This window comes from Corvus brachyrhynchos, unplaced genomic scaffold (assembly GCF_000691975.1).
Source record: "Corvus brachyrhynchos isolate BGI_N302 unplaced genomic scaffold, ASM69197v1 scaffold434, whole genome shotgun sequence".
Taxonomy (NCBI): Eukaryota; Metazoa; Chordata; class Aves; order Passeriformes; family Corvidae; genus Corvus; species Corvus brachyrhynchos.
Genome location: NW_008238372.1, coordinates 905,921 through 923,957, shown reverse-complemented (window position 1 = coordinate 923,957; position 18,037 = coordinate 905,921). Strand labels below are relative to the sequence as shown.

General features: G+C 46.0%; 2 protein-coding genes across 4 annotated transcripts in view; one reads left to right on the top strand and one right to left on the bottom strand.

Moving 5' to 3' along the window:
• The first annotated feature begins 658 nt into the window (after positions 1-658).
• DSCR3 (DSCR3 arrestin fold containing) lies at positions 659-12,729 on the top strand. The gene is made up of 7 exons (XM_008635305.2): positions 659-838; positions 2,548-2,697; positions 4,388-4,468; positions 6,305-6,379; positions 7,227-7,377; positions 7,664-7,816; positions 9,519-12,729. Exons 1-7 carry the CDS (start codon positions 764-766, stop codon positions 9,599-9,601), a joined length of 768 nt encoding a protein of 255 aa, XP_008633527.1. The 5' UTR covers positions 659-763; the 3' UTR covers positions 9,602-12,729.
• Positions 10,811-18,037, bottom strand: part of TTC3 (tetratricopeptide repeat domain 3) — a 42,422-nt gene continuing 35,195 nt past the window's right edge. For all 3 annotated transcript variants that reach the window (XM_017736328.1, XM_017736331.1, XM_017736330.1), the window contains 10 exons: positions 17,559-17,627; positions 17,175-17,271; positions 16,826-16,926; positions 16,276-16,369; positions 15,758-15,856; positions 13,738-14,150; positions 13,095-13,215; positions 12,784-13,005; positions 12,492-12,581; positions 10,811-11,929 (listed from right to left, as the gene is read on the bottom strand). In XM_017736328.1, coding sequence (XP_017591817.1) covers positions 11,825-11,929; positions 12,492-12,581; positions 12,784-13,005; positions 13,095-13,215; positions 13,738-14,150; positions 15,758-15,856; positions 16,276-16,369; positions 16,826-16,926; positions 17,175-17,271; positions 17,559-17,627 — 1,411 coding nt within the window. In that variant the 3' untranslated portion in view covers positions 10,811-11,824. The remainder of the gene's footprint in view (positions 11,930-12,491; positions 12,582-12,783; positions 13,006-13,094; positions 13,216-13,737; positions 14,151-15,757; positions 15,857-16,275; positions 16,370-16,825; positions 16,927-17,174; positions 17,272-17,558; positions 17,628-18,037) is intronic.

The window sequence follows — 18,037 nt, the reverse complement described above, 5'->3', positions numbered from 1 at the left end:
GATAAAGCATGGAGTGGGTGAAGGGAGTTGTGTGTTGCTCTCCTGCAGTTCCTCAGTTTTTCAGTGTTAAAAAGTCTGAGTTGACGCTTTGAGGAGGCAGCATTTTTGTGCAGAGGATATTTTGTGGACAGCACATCCTTCATGGGATGAGTGACAACATTCCTGGAGTCACACAGCTCCTGCCTTTCATTCAGATTCACTTTGAAACTGTTTCTTTGTGTTCATTTTTGTATTTTAAATCTCTTCTGCTCCACTCTCGAGGTGGATCTCACCTTCAGCTGGGCCGTCCCTTTCCCAGTTGTGCCTTCTCTTCCCTCTCCCGTGCCAACCATCCCAATTTTCATACAGCAATTCCTCCTCAGAGTTTATTCCAACACATCGAATGGAACTTGGTTGTTAGCAGCTGACCCAGTGAGAGGGTTTTTCATCTTCCTGGACAGGAAAATCTTGAAACTTTGGGAAGAATTTGAAGCTCAGGTTAATACTTGTCAAGAGGAGGGTGATATTTTTAAGGAAAAACCAAAAAATGCAGAGCTCTCATCCTAAATTCCTTCATCAGTGTTTGTCTATCCTGACAAGGTTACACCATTCTTTGGCAACAGGGTTTTTTTGAGTTTGGAGATCAGTTCCACACTGTGTGGCTAACAGCTATGAAAAAATGGATTTAAACAGATGTTTTCCTCTTTCCTATTAGGAAATTCTTTCTGGAGTGGTGGTCATAACCAGTAAGGACACGGTGCAGCACCAAGGGATCTCCTTAACCATGGAGGGCTCAGTGAATCTGCAGCTCAGTGCCAAAAATGTGGGCGTGTTTGAGGCCTTCTGCAACACCGCCAAGGTAAGACCTGCACAGGTGAATATTCTTAACACAAAAACCTCTTTTTTTTTCTCAAGAAATCTTTCCTTAATGGCTCTAAGGTGGTCAGAGCTGTTCATGGTGTGGAAGTGATGGAAAGCACAGAAATGCTCAGCTTCATTTGGAGATCACAGAATCCCAGGATGGGTGAGGGTGGAAGGACCCTGGTGCCACCTCCCTGCTCCAGCAGGGCCATCCCAGAGCACAGGGCCCAGGGTTGTGTCCAGATGGCTCTGGAATATCCCCAGGGAGGGATATTTGAGGACCTTTTGCAGAAGGAACTTGCACTGATGGGAGAATTTTCTTTCAGGCTGAAACACACTGCCATAAATGGTTAAAAAGGGTTAGTGGATGATGCATTGAAGGGCTGGGATTTAAAGAAAAATAATGAATTGTGTGATGTTATTTAATTTGTGTTAAAGTGACCAGGTTTAACCGGACTTTTGTGCCAGCTCAGTCCCTATCACAGTAATTCCTGTGGGGGCCATGGAGGGGTTCCTGGGCATGAGACAGGACTTACCCAGATTCCTCTGCAGAGAGTGGGACTGCAGAGCTCCTGTGCTGCTCCCCTGGTTTGGAACTGTGGGGTTTGGATCCCAGCAGGGCAACTTATCCCAGGCTCCACAGGGACAGGGCTGTGCTGATGGGAGCAGGGCAGGCTGTGTCTGGAGACAGCTACATTGGGAAAACAGTTTGGTTAAGTTAGGATGGCCTTGAATCAGGGAATCACAGAAGGTTTGGGTTGGAAAGGGACCTTAAAAATCATCCATTCCCACCCCCTGCCATGGGCAGGGACACCTCCCACTGTCCCAGGCTGCTCCCAGCCCCAATGTCCAGCCTGGCCTTGGGCACTGCCAGGGATCCAGGGGCAGCCCCAGCTGCTCTGGGCACCCTGTGCCAGGGCCTGCCCACCCTGCCAGGGAACAATTCCTGCCCAAAATCCCATCTAACCCTGTCTTCCTCCAGCTCAAGGCCATTCCCTGGGTCCTGTCTCTCCATCCTGTGTCCCAAGTCCCTCTGCAGCTCTCCTGGAGCCCCTTTAGGCCCTGGAAGGGGCTCTGAGGTCTCCCCAGAGCCTTTTCTTCTCCAGGTGAACACCCCCAACTTCTCCCAGCCTGGCTCCAGAGCAGAGGGGCTCCAACCCTGGGACCAACTTAGTGGCCTCCCCTGGACTGTCTCCAGCAGCTCCACTTCTTTCTTGTGCTGGGAGCCCCACAGTTGGGGAAAATAATGGTAAAACTGCAGAGAGAAAAGAAATGTCATCTCCAAGCCATGTCCCCAGTCAGAGCAGAGTTAACCCTCATTCCAGGGAGAGCTGTCCTAAATAATAACAAAGTTTAGTGTGAGAAAGGGCCAGGTGGAGGTGGGAGCAGACAGCTCAGTGCTCAGCTGCACAGGTTTGGTCTTTTTTTTGCTGCTGTTGAGGGTCATAATTTAGGAAATGAAGCTCCACTTCCCAAAGCTGGAGATGCTCCTGTTGAGCTCCCTGAATATGTCAGTGTGATGCACCCATAAAATATAAATTGTTCTCTTGAGCAAAGTAATAATACTTCTTTTCATTTTAAAGAAATATCCAGCACTGTGTGTTTAAAGAGGTCCCTGGGATTCTGGAAATCCAGGAATCCTGTTAGAGTTTAGATGTTGTTGGTTCTCTGTCTCAGCCTAAACCTCTTCAATATTTATCCTTGCAGCCTATTCAGATTATCAACAGCACCATTGAAATGGTGAAACCAGGGAAGCTCCCCAGTGGCAAGACAGAAATTCCCTTTGAATTCCCACTGCAAATGAAGGGCAACAAAGTTCTGTACGAGACATATCACGGAGTCTTTGTCAATATCCAGGTGAGGAAGCCCTGTCTGGAGAGAAAAGAGGAACTTTTATCTGCACAATGTGTCCTAGAGCAACTCTCAATCCATGGAAATGGAGGATGAAGTTTGGTGGTGGTTTCTTTTCACACTGGCTGAGCCTTCCACACTTTTATCCAGTAAATCTTTCAGGAAGGATGGCACAAACCAGATGTTTTGCCTGAAATACCTCAGCAGAACAGCTGTAACCTAAATCTGAGCCATCCTGATGTTGTAGGCAACTTTATCCATTCCTTTCCTGAAAAAAAAAAACCAACCCAGCACCACAGTGTGGTTTTATTCCAAATAAATGTGGAACTTCATAATGAAAACTCCAAGTGTTGAGAGCAAAACAAATCAGGAATTGTTTGCTGGGGAGAGAAGGAGTAACATTCACTGCCCAGATCTGTATGGAATGCCTGCTTGGACACAATCTTGTGGAAATACAGTTTTGAAATTTGATCTTTTTAGGTTAAAAACTGCCTTACCATACGTGGGTTGGTTTGTTTGGGGGATTTTTGGTGGGATTTTTTAGGGGGAAAGTCTTTCTTCAGCCATCTCTTGAAGGTAAATACTGTGTTAGACAATGAGCTTTTATGTCACTGGAATTAAAAAAACAACCTAATAAACTAAATCATCCCCCAGCAGCCTGTCAGAAGTAACTAAAAGAAAAAAAAAATCCCTTGTTTTTTGTCTATATTTGGATATTTTTAAAATCCTTTCCATGTATTTGCTCAGTTTTGGCTTCCTCCCTCATGTAACAGCTGTTGTTTGTGGTAGGGATGTCAAAAATGGTGCAGCACTGGTTGAGTTACTTCCCATATCCCAAATAACTCAATCAGTCACTTTGAGGTGCACTTTAATGGGGAATATTTGTTTTATTTTCTCATTCCCTCTCTCCTCTGTGTACCTTTTCTTGCATAAAATGCCATTAAAAATTAATGATTTAGATCTCAGCCAAACTTTGAGAGTCCTGCTCTCCTGAAGAGGGAAATGTAGCACTCAGGGGCTGGTTAAGAGACACTTCCTAAACCTCTGGGCAGTTTAACTGAGCCTCTCTTTCTTGATTTGGGGATTAGTTGTGGGTTCACACTCTCTTCTGATGCAGAGACTTTTAATCAGACACTGCTGGGGGGTCGTGGCCATGAACCAGAAGTGAGGAGCCCAAATCCCTGGGCTGAGGGAGGAATTAAAAATCCAACAAACTAAACAAGAAATGCCCCCATCCCAGCAAATTCCCTGTCCTGTGAGGACACTGAGAGGCTTTGTTGGAGATGCTGAAGTGTAGGGTTACTGGGATAATCAAGGTCTTCCTATTTTTCAGCCACTGGTTTATGGCTCCCATTTTAGGGCAGGCAATTGGAAGCAAATTCACCTCATTGCCTGATTTTAGTGCAAGCTGCTGCTTTGAGCTCAGCTGTGTGGCTGAAGAAGTTCTGCATTAAATATCCCAACAACTGTTCCCACTGTAAATCCCACGATAAAATCAAAATTAGAAGGGCTGTGAATACGTCACATTGAAAATCCAAAGTAGGGTGAAAAGCAAGACCATGATCACCCTTAAGTGGATATAACAGCAACAACACTCTGCACAGAGGCAGAAGGGAGGTGAAAAGTTGGGAAAGATTGAGGAAATCTGAATTAAGGCTCTTGTTTTGTTTTTTCCTGTGTCATCCCATTCCCCCAGTACACCCTGCGCTGTGACATGAGACGCTCCCTGCTGGCAAAGGACCTCACCAAGACTTGTGAATTCATTGTCCACTCCCTGGTGAGTGTGGTTTGTGTTCAGTTTGCAGATAATTCATTTATTTGGATTTTTTCCCCCCCCACTTCACTTAAAGTTTGGCAGTAAGGGAAAAAAAACCCAAATAAACCCATGGAAATTGGGATATCGAGACGAGGGATCATAGAAGTGTAGAATCAGAATATCTGAGTGGGAAAGGATCCACAAGGATCATCGAATCCAACTCCTGGCCCTGTACAGGACACCCCAAAATCCCCCCCTGTGCCTGAGAGCTTTGTCCAAAATGTAGGAGTAAAGGAAATCTGCCTCAAACCAAAACCACCCCGAAGAGCTGTTGCTTCTGATTAGAAAAACCCATCCCTGTTTCATTTTAAAGGACAAAGAGGAGTTGGATTTTCAGATGTTTGGATTTTTACAGTGCCCTGAGTTCTCTTTATTCATCCTTTCAGTTCTGAGACAATGGGGTGCTCACATAAATACGATGTCATTTCTCCAAACACTGTTTTGAATTATCCCAGGAGTTTTCAGCCAGAGGTTCCAAGCTCCCACAGTCCTGGAAATGGGAGTTGGGTGGTGAAAATACCTGACTTCTGTTCTTCACATGAGGAGTAATGAGTTAGAGCCCTGACTCAAAATATCACAGCTGGGTCTGCATCAAGGTGGAAATCATGGAATTTTCAAGGTGGGAAGAGCCCTTCAGGACCACCCAGTCCCATCATCACCCCAAACCCTGTCCCCAAGGGCCACATCAGACTCCTCCTGAGCATTCCCAGAGACTCTGCCACTTTCCTGAGCAACTCATTCCAATGCTTGACCATTCCTGCAGGGAAAAATTGCTTTTAATCCTGATCCTTGCGGGAGGAGGTTGGATTCCCAGAAATGCTTTGCTGGTTGTTACAGAAGTTCCTGTGTAGGGTTTGGGGTTGGTTTAGATTGACCTGTGCCTGTCCTGAGGACACACCTGATGAAATGTCCCTTTTTCCATCTACAATGTGCTGGAACATCCTGCTTGTATCATTCCTTTGAACTCTAACAGGACAGTAAATATCAAAACATTTAGTGTCACTCAGGACTAGTGGTGGAAATGTGACTTCAGTTCAAAAGGACCTTTTTAAAAGATTTCGTTTGGTGTTACAAACAAGTTTCCTGTTGGTAAGATTTCAATATTTTCTGAACTATGTGATGCTACATTTTACTGGGCCATTATTACATTTGTAAGTGAGCCACACTTGTCAGAGGAGTGACAAATCACATCTCATGCAGTTTTCCTGGGTTTATTTCTCGTTCCCACTACAGCACTTCTGAGCTCACAAGTCAGTAAATCATGAATCTCTCAGTCAGGGTGAATTAATGAGGTTTTACTGAACATATCATTCTCACTGTCAGTGCTCAATGTACCATTCCCTTAAGCTTGTTCTGTGCCAGAATTTGTCATTTTGGGAAAATGCAGCCAATCTTTTGCTAATCTCTTCCATCTTGCAGCTGGGCAGCAGCAGCTATTTGGAATTCTTGAGCAGTGAGGGCAGATCCTCACTGAGAGTTCCAGATCAGCCCCTTGCTGGTGGAGAACAAGAGGGAGGCAGAGTTTTTATAAAGCAGGTTTGAAGCCATGGACACAAACTCATTTAGAATCTCCCCATCCCAAACTGAATAATGAAAGGAAACATTCCAAGGGATGTGTAAAATGAAGTTATTTGTACGTACAGAAATGGGAAATTGAACTTTTTTTCCCTCTCTGCTTGAGATGGGGAGTGTATTCCTGCTTTTCCAGGTGGTTTAGGGCAGCCAACTGTTGTGGTTTCTAATATTGTCTCTGTGTTTTGGGGATCAGTTACAGTTTAACCCTTTCATTCCCTGCAGTCACAGAAAGGGAAGCTGCTGCCGAGCCCCGTGGACTTCACCATTACTCCTGAAACTCTGCAAAATGTTAAGGAGGTAAAGGGATTTGCTTATTATTTCATTTTAAAATGTAATGTTTGTGTGATTGAGTGAGACCAGAGGAGTGATTAAATTCTGCTTTGTAGATAATCAGCTCTTTTTTTTTTTACTTTTCCATTTTCTTTTTCACTTTTATAAGCAATCAAGTGATTCTGCCTCTTCTCCTGTACTGTGGTGACCTGTTGGAGGTGGAATTTTCCTCAGAAGTGGTTAAATATTTTTATCCCTTTGCTGAGTGAAGGATGGGAGTGGAGCAAGGGAAAACATTTCTATACCATGTACAGCCAAGAGCCTTTAAAAATGTGTATTTTGAGCCTTGGTTATGTCTTTTTTTACAGCCCCCTGTGGCTTTGGGAAGCCTCAAGGAAGGCAGGGTTAGATGGGAGATTGGGAAGGAATTGTTTCCTGGCAGGCCCTGGCACAGGGTGCCCAGAGCAGCTGGGGCTGCCCCTGGATCCCTGGCAGTGCCCAAGGCCAGGCTGGACATTGGGGCTGGGAGCAGCCTGGCACAGTGGGAGGTGTCCCCACCTCCTTCAGCACACGGTTCCAGCTCCTGGATGAATTCTAACAGCCAAGTTCTGTCAGTTCTTCCCAGGTGAAGTCCATCCGTGGGGTGGATGGAGGAGCAGGAAGGAGGCATGTCAAGGGAGAAGATTGTTGGAGATACCCTGATAGAGACAGAAAGAATTAAATTTAAGCTACGTGAGGCATTTCTGAGCTCTTGAGTTCTCAACTTTGGAACTTCTGGAGAATTTCCTACTTCTCTTGATAATTTTCCATAAGGTTTTATTTTTGCTTAGTCTGCTCTTACAGTGGCATCTTCTCCTCCCTCCAATGTTTCCAGAGAGCCTCCCTTCCCAAATTCCTGATCAGAGGGCACCTGAATTCCACCAACTGTGTGATCACGCAGCCCCTGACGGGGGAGCTGGTGGTGGAGAGCGCCGAGGCGGCCGTCAAGAGCATCGAGCTGCAGCTCGTGCGTGTGGAGACCTGTGGTGAGCCTGTGTCCATGGGAAGGGCAGGGAACAGGCTGTCAGAATGCCCTCCATCAGAGGGAAGCAGAGAAGAGCATTAAAGAAAGGCCAGAGCATTAAAGCCTTGCAGGGTTTGCACTCTGGAGCAACTCTGTTAATTTAAACCATCTCCATGATCCTTAACTCCGTGAAAACTCGCAGGGCACTTTTCCCCCCTAATCCTGGTGTGTCTCCATTGGAAATTGTGGCTGCTGCTTTCTCTCAGCCCATTTCCCTCCTCTCCCTGTGCCCCTCCTGCCATGCCCAGGGTGTGCTGAAGGCTACGCCAGGGACGCCACGGAGATCCAGAACATCCAGATCGCCGACGGGGACGTGTGCAGGGGCCTCCCCATCCCCATCCACATGGTGTTCCCCAGGCTCTTCACCTGCCCCACCCTGGAAACAACAAACTTCAAAGTGGGTGAGTGGGGAGGCATTGTCATGGGAAATGAGTGTCCACATTCCCTTTAGATTGGCAGGTGAGGGGATAAATCTGCAGGAAGAGCCCTCTCCTTCCCTGAACCCTGCTGGATTTCAGACAAGAGAAAATACAGCCCAAATACTTCCAATACAAACAGTTGTGCAGCCACTAATACTCCTAATAAAATTCCATGATGAAGGGACAGGAGGAGCAGTGGGATGCAGGTCATGTGATTAAACCCTTGAGTAAAAGTCCAAGAACAAAATTCCTTCTTTTCCTCACCGGGGAGAACCCCTCTTCCCATTTCCTCTCTTTTTTGTTTCCCACTCTCCTGCTGACCCTGGAAGCAGCAGGGTCGGTGTGGGTGTGACTTTCCTTATCTGCACCACGTGCTCCTCCCTGCTGATTGTTGCCAAAACCCAACTTTTCTCTTAACAAAATCAGGGTTTTCCTCACTTGTTCAAATAAGTACTGCAAGAATCCACTTGGCTGGTTTGTATTTCTCCCCTTCATCCTGCTGGAATCTGTTGGCACGGAGTTTGTGTGCAGTGATTTTCCCCAAAATAATAATATTCTTTATTTTTTTGCCATTTTTAGCTCTTGAATAGCAATTTGCAGTGAGATTTTCAGTTTATTTTGACTTCTGCTTCCCTTCATTTATTAACTTGGCCTGACTTTTTGTTCTGTCTCCATTTAGGATTGGTTATTGATCTGACACAGATTTTGGCTTTGAAGGACACAATGTAATATCTAAGGAGTAGATTTGCCTCTGGAATTTTTGTTCCACAGTTTGCAGACCTGTTGTATTCCAGTATTTCATTTCCTAAGGCTGTTACATGATGGAAACAGGGAATGGGTCTGTCCTGGAATTCTCCCATTCCATGCTTCTAAACACCATTGTGGTGCAGCTGTCTTTCCCAAAACATCTTGCTCTTTGATGTCTGAATCCTGTTTTCCAAAGGATTGTTTGCCACAATTTATCAGTGATAAACCAATCCAGAGGAATCCCAAAGATCAGAACAAAGCAGGAATTTCTAGGAATGGTTCAAGATCTGGGATGCCTGGGTGAGCTCCTGCCTCATCCTGCTCCTAGGATTGAGCTCCCTATGGAATTGGGGTAGGATTGCTGCTAGGATTGTGCTTCCATAGAATTGGAGTGGGATTGCTGCTAGGATTCAGCTCCCTATGGAATTGGAGTGGGATTGCTCCTAGGATTCAGCTTCCTGTGGAATTGGGATAGGATTGCTCCTAGGATTGAGCTCCCTGTGGAATTGGGATAGGATTGCTCCTAGGATTGAGCTCCCTATGGAATTGGAGTGGGATTGCTCCTAGGATTCAGCTCCCTATGGAATTGGGAGTGGGATTGCTCCTAGGATTCAGCTTCCTGTGGAATTGGGATAGGATTGCTCCTAGGATTCAGCTCCTTATGGAATTGGAGTGGAATTGCTGCTAGGATTCAGCTCCCTATGGAATTGGGATAGGATTGCTGCTAGGATTGAGCTCCCTGTGGAATTGGGGTAGGATTGCTGCTAGGATTCAGCTCCCTATGGAATTGGGATAGGATTGCTGCTAGGATTCAGCTCCCTATGGAATTGGGATAGGATTGCTGCTAGGATTCAGCTCCCTATGGAATTGGGGTAGGATTGCTGCTAGGATTGAGCTCCCTATGGAATTCTCTCCCCTTTTTTTCCCCTTCTCCCAGAGTTTGAAGTGAACATCGTGGTCCTTCTGCACGACGACCATCTCATCACAGAGAACTTCCCACTGAAGCTCTGCAGGATGTGAACACCCCCAGGAGAACCAGGGAAGGATTTACTGGGAATTCCTCAGAGGGAAAGTGGAACTTTATCTGTGCCTGCCTTCTTGCTGTGGGTTCTTCTTGTGCTTTCACTTCCCTGTTAACCTGGCCAAGACTCTGCCCATCTGGATTTCCCAGTCCAGCAGCGTTGGCAGGATTTCCCAATCCTGCTGCCTTCAACAACCATGTTTTCCCCATTTTTTTCTTGGGGAAATCCTGAAGGAATCATTCTGTAGCTTCCTAAGGCCTGTAGGAGTATGTAGCAAGTTCCTCTCTTGATGCAATTTTGTAATACTCATTCCAAAGTCCTCTGAAGACCCCTTAAAAGTCATAAATCCCATTACAGCCATACTGGGAGAGTATGGGAATTGTGGTATAATGAGAAATAAGGTCTTGGAAGGTCTAAAAAAATGGTGCTACAACAGTGGGAGGTGGTGCTGTGGGATCTGTCCCAAGGTGGATGGGGAATGAGTGATGGCAAATCCCACCAAGGAAATTTTGGTCAGTTGGGAACAGGAGTTTGTGTTGGAGGAATAAATGAATGTGTTTGTGACTGTACAGCCTAAAGGAAGAGTAGTTCAGTAAGAAAGAACCTTCCCAACACAACCAGGTTGTGGGGGTTTGATGTTGTTTTAATGGAACAGCCACAACTTGCAGATTTTCTGTTAATTTTCCATGTGGGGTAGAGGCAGGCTCAGTCTGTATTATGGAAATTGGAAGTGTAAAGATGAGCACCTGAAAAGGCAGAATTAAGAGAACTAAGAAAAATCATTTCCTTTGGTTTATCCAGCAGCACTGCCAAGCAGGAGAATATAATTCCAGTTTTGACCCTGGTGTTTTAGGGGAGAAACAGCTGAAATTTTTACTCCAATGTCTGAGAAGAGGGAGGAAAATGCTGTTGACTGAAACTTCCCACTTCTCCCTAAGACCAGGGGATGGTACAGGGGGATTTGGGGAAGTGAAAGCCACTCCTTGGACTTCCCAGTCTGCTCCAGGAGTGCCAGAAGCTGCCAGCTCCCGCTGTCCCAAGGGATGTGGAAAGAGGGGCTGGCCTTGGGAAGAGCTGCAACCCCCCCAAAATACTGGAGGCTGAAAAGGATTCCAGTGCTGGAATTTTTAGGCCTTAATTCTACAGCACAGAGTAGTTACTCACCCCTAACTCAGACTGAGCAGAAATACTACACACAAACAACTTGTTGGGCTGCAGCAGTGATTTTATTTTTTATTCAAGTGGTAATTAATACACTGATTAACCACAGAGGAGTTTAAAATTTCAGCTGGAGGAGATGTGTGGGGAACAAGCGATCCCTGGACTTAGCCAAAAGCTCCTAATCCATATCATCCTGCCTGTATTCAGATATTTGATTTTCACTTTAAGGTTCTCAGGCTCTGGCCCTCATCTTTTGAGTCTCTGGGACAAACTTGTCACTGTTGAAGGTGCTCTGGCCAGTTCAGACTCGGGAAACAGTGGGAGAACAATTCCCTGAGCTGTTGGAATTCTGCCCCTCCTGCTACTGGTGACCATTCCTGCACAAAATACAGAGGAAGTGTTGCTTAAAAATCCTTTAAAAAATCCTTTTTTAAAATCCTCCCCATTTCAACAGACCAGCTCTTCAACAAGGGGGGAAATTCAAATTTCAACCTTATTTTGAGAATAAAGAATTGATCCACATGAATAATTTAGAATTCCAGTTTCAAAATGTTACTAAAAGTCATTATTTAAATGATTTGAATTCTCAGCTGTGGATTTAGGAGAGAGGAGCTGCAGGGATGAACTGCAAGGACCAGAGCAGGCTTGAATCCTGAATTGTTTGTGCCAGTGGAAGGGAATGGTGTGGCTGGTCCAGTTCTGCTGGTCCATCCTTCGGGTCACCTACTTGTTTGATACTGGAACAAATCTGAAGGAAAAGCCCCCTCTTCACAGGAATTACACACTGGCCTTTCAGATGACATAATCTGGTACTTTCAGTGTCCCTTAGCCAAAAATCCACCAGTTTTGTGTGCTGCCAGCCCTGAACTCCACAGCTTTAGGCAGGAAGCAGGAGAAATCCTTGATCTTGGAACGCTGTGGCTCAATGCCAAGGGCCAAATCCTGAGGCTGTTCCCATTGCCAATAAACCCAGGGTTCTGTCCTGTCCCCCATCACTGGGGTTATGCTGCAGCCCTTTTGCATCTTAGTATAAAGTGTGGAGGTAAAAGCAGGTTCAGCTTTACTTGTTCCATGCAGGAAGCTCAGGGAAATCCTCAGGAAGCAGAGCATGGACACGGCAGATGGGGCAGGTGCTGGAATGCTGCTTGAGCCACGTTCGGATGCACTGCGGGGACAGGGAGAGGGGGAGAGGCAAAATCTGGGAAGAGGAGTCCAGCTGGAGGCTGGAAAGAATTGGCACTAATGGGGAAGCTCTTCAACAAGTTCTACACCACTGAAATTTGGGGTTGGAGAATTGTTCACCTGCTCTAATCAAATTCGTTCTGCGAGAAGAAATCGGCGTTAAACAAAAAAGGTAAAGGGGAAAAGGCACAGACAGAAACATGGAGTTACTCCAGCATAATCCTGACTTTTTCACTCCCTGAGTTTCCACTATCAGGTGGCAAAATGCAGGGTTTTTAGGGATAGCCCATTCCCTGAGTGTGCTGCCAACAGTCCCAACCAAATTCACTCTCTGAAGAATCAGCATAAATTCACTGATGAATTATTTTACTTTAAAAAAAACCACCTGAAGCTTTCTGACACAGTCAGGCTGTCTGTGGGGCACGTTTTGGGGGGCAAAGGCTGGAAAAGCAAATTGTGCCCCACTATTTAAGCATTGAAGGGTAAGGGGAGGGTAAAGGGGTGGTTTTTAGGAAGTGGAGATCAGGAACAAGACCAGAACTCACCTCCCTGTGGAAGTGATGCCCACACTCGAGCTCACAGGAGTCTCTGCTCAGCTCATCGTGACAGATCGTGCAGGGATCCTCACTGGAGGCCTGGCCAGGAAAGGAATGCTCAGTTATATAAAAACCATCAGCAATTAACCAGCACTTTCTACTCAATTAACGAGGTCACTGACTTTAACCAAGTCTATTTAGGTTTTTGTACACAAAATAAACGAAGCAGTTCTTTTTTTTTCCTGGATTATTTCGTGTCCTGTACAAAGCAACAACTCCATAGAAACAGTGGGAAACTTACACCATTGTCCTGCTTTTTCCATTTGGCTTTAGGTATTGCTCCAGCATTTCCCCAGGGCTGCAGGTTTGGCTGAGGGGGGTTTTTACTGGAGCTGTTTTTAGGGGCAGGTGCTGCCCGGGGGGAGCCGGGGGCGATTCCTTCCGCAGGCACTTCCCGGCTCCGCGCTGCCGCCGGGGGAGCAGAGTCCAGGGAATGCACGGCCCTGCCTGCTGGAGGTGGTGCCTGCACAGGGATCACAAGGAATTGTGTTCCTTGGGGCTGTGCTGCTCTGCTTTCCATGGGGGGAAGGGGAGCAGCTCCAGCCCCAGCACCTTGAGCCGCTGGTCCAGGATGAGCTCCGTGACCCGTCTGAGGATTTCCTCCGGGCTCAGGCCTGCCAGGGTGTTCCCATTTCTCCTCTGCATGTCCTTGATGAAGCCAATGAAGTCTGAGCTGGAGGGAGAGGAAAGGCAGGGTCAGAGATGGCATCTGGGGGGCACTGCAGGCTCTGTGATCCCAGCAGGATCAAAAGACACCAACTTTTCCCATGAACTGATGCAGGTTCCTGCTCCCAGTAACTCAGTAACCAGGATCAAACCCCTAAACAATCATCAGAATCATGGAATGATTGGGTTGGGAGAGACCTTAAAGCCCATCCAGCCCCACCCAGTTCCATGGCAGGGACACCTCCCACTGTGCCAGGCTGCTCCAAGCCCCAATGTCCAGCCTGGCCTTGGGCACTGCCAGGGATCCAGGGGCAGCCCCAGCTGCTCTGGGCACCCTGTGCCAGGGCCTGCCCACCCTGCCAGGGAACAATTCCTGCCCAATCTCCCATCTAACCCCACTCTCTGGCAGTTAAAAGCCATTCCCCTTTTCCTGTCCCTCCACCCCTTGTCAGCAGAATAAAATCAATTCCTCTTGCACTTCATCCCTGGCTGTTCAGACCGTCTTTCACAGCACTCCTTCAATCCATACCTGCTGTAGTTTGGGAATATACTCTGGAGCTGGGCAATAATATTTTCAATGGCTTTTGGAAGCTTTTTGTTGTTTGGAATTCCAGGCAGCCTCGGCTGCAGAGCTGAAGGATCGTGGTGGCTCTGGCTGGCCTGGACGTGCTGGGTGTTACTCCCAGAAATCCCTGATGGGCAGGATGGTGAGAGTTTATTGGAATGTGATCCCTCTGGAGCTTTGGGATGCGTTTTCCCAGCTGCAGAAGAACCCTCAGAGGTGGCAGGTGCTGGCTTAGCTCCGGTCTGTGCTGGGAGTGAAGGCTGGGCTGGAGCTTTTCCATCAGAACTCAAAAATGCAGGAAGGGGACTGGGATGAGCGGATGCCGAGCAATAGGTGACAATGGCAGGATCACACATGGGAGGTCTGCCTGGTATTGTCTAGGAAACAAACACATTTCACAGGAAAAACAGTGATTGAAACAAATCAAGTTGAACTCTGGAGTATTTGCAGTCTGAATTGTGACAGGTTTGGCTGTGCCCAGGACCTGGAAGGTCACAGCAATTTATCTTAAGAACTCCCTAAGATCAGGGCAGGTGTCTGACCCCGTGATTATTTCTCTTCTAAAAGGTCACTCTGGTGTTACTGCAGGAAAAATAAATTCCAAATGCAGAACAAGGGGCTCAGGAGTTGCTTTTCCCCAATAAATTGGTGGTGATTAAGTTGTCTCCATATTCTGTGTCAATAAATAGAAAGGACAGACCTAAAAATAAGTGGGGAATTATGCAGGAGAGGAACTTGCAGAAGCCCAGAAAAAGTGCAATAACAATCTCAAATATTAGAACAGAGCCCTGAATCTAAATTATACCCAGAACAAAAAAAAACCAAACAAACAAAAACACAAACAAACAAACCAACAAACCCCAAGATTTTCTGCACAGAAAAAAAAATATGTATTAAAAAAATAAATCTAAAAAGGACCAATCAGAAGAAACTGCTGAGATTTGAGCAAGGCATTGGTGGAGCTGTTGGCCCATGAGAAAACATCTGTGAACAGCATTTCCTGGGGCTGCTCTCATTCCAGATGCATTCCCATAAATGGCTCTGCTCCACCTCGTTCCTGACACGCTGGGCTGGGAGCTGAGGTTGGTGTTTGTCATCAGTGACACACGGTGCTGTAGGAATTCCTTCAGGGAAGTTTCCCCATGGAAAGGGTGCTCAGGCCTTGGAAAGAGCTGCCCAGGGAGGTTTGGAGTGCCCATCCCTGGAGGTGTCCCAGGAAGGGCTGGAGGTGGCACTCAGTGCTCTGGGCTGGGGACAAGGTGGGCATCGGGCACAGGTGGGCCTGGCTGGGCTGGGAGGGCTTTTCCAGCCTCAGGGATCCTGGGATTCTGCATAGTGGGGCTTGTCCTGATGGACTTTGGGGCTGTTCAACCTGGAGAAGAGAATGCTCCAGGGAGCCCCTTCCAGTGCCTGAAGAAGCTCCTGGAGAGCTGGAGAGGGACTTGGGACAAGGGCTGGAGGGCCAGGAGCCAGGGAATGGCTTCCCAGTGCCAGAGGGCAGGGCTGGATGGGAGATTGGGCAGGAATTGTTCCCTGGCAGGGTGGGCAGGCCCTGGCACAGGGTGCCCAGAGCAGCTGGGGCTGCCCCTGGATCCCTGGCAGTGCCCAAGGCCAGGCTGGACATTGGGGCTTGGAGCAGCCTGGCACAGTGGGAGGTGTCCCTGCCCATGGAACTGGATGGGCTTAAGGTCCCTCCCAACCCAACCCATTCTGGAATCCCAGGATTTTGGTGCTACAGGAACCCCACAAAGTACAAAACTCAGTGAGGAATCAACTTTGAACAGCTTGAGCCTCTCACAGGAGTTGGGAATGTGCTGCTCCCTGGCCTTCCCCAGGCTCATCTCCATCCCCTTTTCCTCTGGAGCTGGGATTTTGTGTGTCCAAGGCTGCACATTCCAGTTCTCCCTGGACACCTCCCACCACTGCCAGCCACGCTGAGGGAGATTCCAAGCACTGGACCTGCTGTGGAAGGTGGGATACTCACAAGAACTCCCTGAGGATAAGGAACATCCACGATTTCCACTTTACTGAGGCAGTTCCGGGCACCGTTTTTCACCAGCTCAATTTTTTCGTCATACTCAGCCTGCAGAAGGAAAACCAACCAAGCAACCATCATCTTCCTCCACATCAGCATCCACAGAGCTCCCTCTTCCTTAAAAATCACATTTTACATCGGAATTTCTCAGAGAGTTCCCTGTTGGGGTTTTTTTAAGAGGTTCCATGGATTTCTAAAGGTCACGAACCCAAAAAACCGGATTTCTTCATGTGGGATGCAATGTTGAAGCGAGTGTGTAAAGGACAGATTTCTGCCTTTACAAAATGAAATATATCCACTAGAAATTAACAACCTGGACTCCAAACTGTCTCTTTTGTAATTAAAAAAATTCCCCTCAGCATTTGGAGGACAAGCTGTTGGTGTTTTTAAAAAGAAATGCAACGTTATTAAATGTTTTCATTTCCAAAGTTCAACTTAAAAGCTTGTGGAGAGAAATGAAGTTTTACCTCGACTTTTTCCAGTTGTTTCTTGACATTTGCAATAAATATTTCCCAGGAATCAATCTGGGACTTCAACACAGGAGCTGCTGAAGCTGAGCTGCTGAAATATTGAGGATTTGCAGTTAAACTCCAACATTCCCATAATTTTTGAGACCAGTGGTGTTGTCCCAATAGTTCCTCCCTCAGCAATTAATCCCAGTTAAAGTTTTCAAGGGGTTTCAGGTTAAAATCAGTTACACTGCAGCCCTTTTCCAGGGATAACTGGAATTATTATTACCAAGATAATCTGATTTTCCCAGCTCAGAAAGACACAAGGATAAGGATGAGACTCAATTTCCAGCTGAATTTTGATTGGGGAAATACTATTTACCCCCAATCCTGTGCACATTTATATTATAATCTAATACTTCTTATAAATATTGTATATTTTACACAATTACGTAACAAAATAAAAATTATTTTATATAATAATACAATATAAAATAATTAGAATAATTAGAAAATTAAATAATTAACAACCAGGAGTAGTGGAATTCCTGGTGGGAACTCCCAGTACCTGCTCAGTGCCTTCAGCATCCTGAGATTTCCTTCTGCCTTGGCAATGGTGCCTTTGAGCTTCCAGATTTCAGTTTCCTTCCAGGTCTGGAGCACTGAGACCTGGAACCAAACAAAAAATAACAAAAAAAAAAAAAGGGATAAAACCTTGAACTAGGATTTTAATAGGAATTTAAACAAGAGTTTGGTGGTTTGAAGTGCACACACAGTCCCTACAGTGAAGAATTTCAAGAGGAGTTTCCATCCCTGGCACTTCCAATATTTTTGGTATCATTTCTCCACCTCCAATCAGCACAAACGACCCCAGCTCTTGAAAAAAAAAAGGTTTTAAGGATTTTTTTTGTTTGTACCTCTGCTTTAACAGCTCTTTTCTCACACTCCTGGCTGTTATCTTGACTCTTTTTTATCAGCTCTTCCAATTTTCCTTTCTCACTAGCAAATTTATTACTGTGAAAGAAACAGAAGGGAAGTATTTGAGTAACAGTCACAGCAGAGCGGTATTTAAAATTTATGCCATTTTAGAGGTTTTTTACAGCTACTCAGTGTCATGTGATCAAGGGAAATGTACAAGAATATGATTTTTATTCTTCTAAATATTAATATTTACTCATGGTAAGTAAAAGCAAACTAACTCAGAGTAAGAAATACGTGTTAAAGTGCTTATATTCCCCTAAGCCTTTACCCAGAGTGAAGCAGAAAAATGTAAATATTGCTGAAAGGGACATGAGTTTTACCTGGTCTCCAGAAATGTATTTAAACACTCATTATATTGCTTTTCCTTGTCATCAATGGTCTTCAAATACCTACAGGAATCAAACATTTATTAAGCTTGTTGTGACAAAGGTTTATTGGCAAATCTGGTACATGTTCCTCTATAACCACCAGGACAATCTGTAGCTTTTAGATGCTGTTTGATACCACAGGAATTATGGAATTCCCAGCCCTGGAAGTGCCCCAGGCCAGGTTGGAGCAGCCAAGGATAGTGGAAGAGGCTGGAATCAGATGGTCTTTAAAGTCCCTTCCTACCCAAACTATTCAGGGATTCTATTCTAAATACATTTAAATTTATTCCTAACAAATCAGTCATTAATATAAAAACTGGCTGATGATTTTTCAAGAGAGATTTGGCCCAAACTACTTAAGACTAAAGAGAAAACAAAGGCATTCAAAGTCTGGGCTCTGTAAACTGAGAGGACATGAAAATACAGCAGGA

Excerpts from the sequence above, each read along its gene's own strand:
- DSCR3 (XM_008635305.2), top strand. The coding sequence starts at position 764 with ATGGAGGGCTCAGTGAATCTGCAGCTCAGTGCCAAAAATGTGGGCGTG. Across the intron at positions 839-2,547 it reads CCTTCTGCAACACCGCCAAG|CCTATTCAGATTATCAACAG; the intron begins GTAAGACCTGCA and ends TTATCCTTGCAG. Across the intron at positions 4,469-6,304 it reads AATTCATTGTCCACTCCCTG|TCACAGAAAGGGAAGCTGCT; the intron begins GTGAGTGTGGTT and ends CATTCCCTGCAG.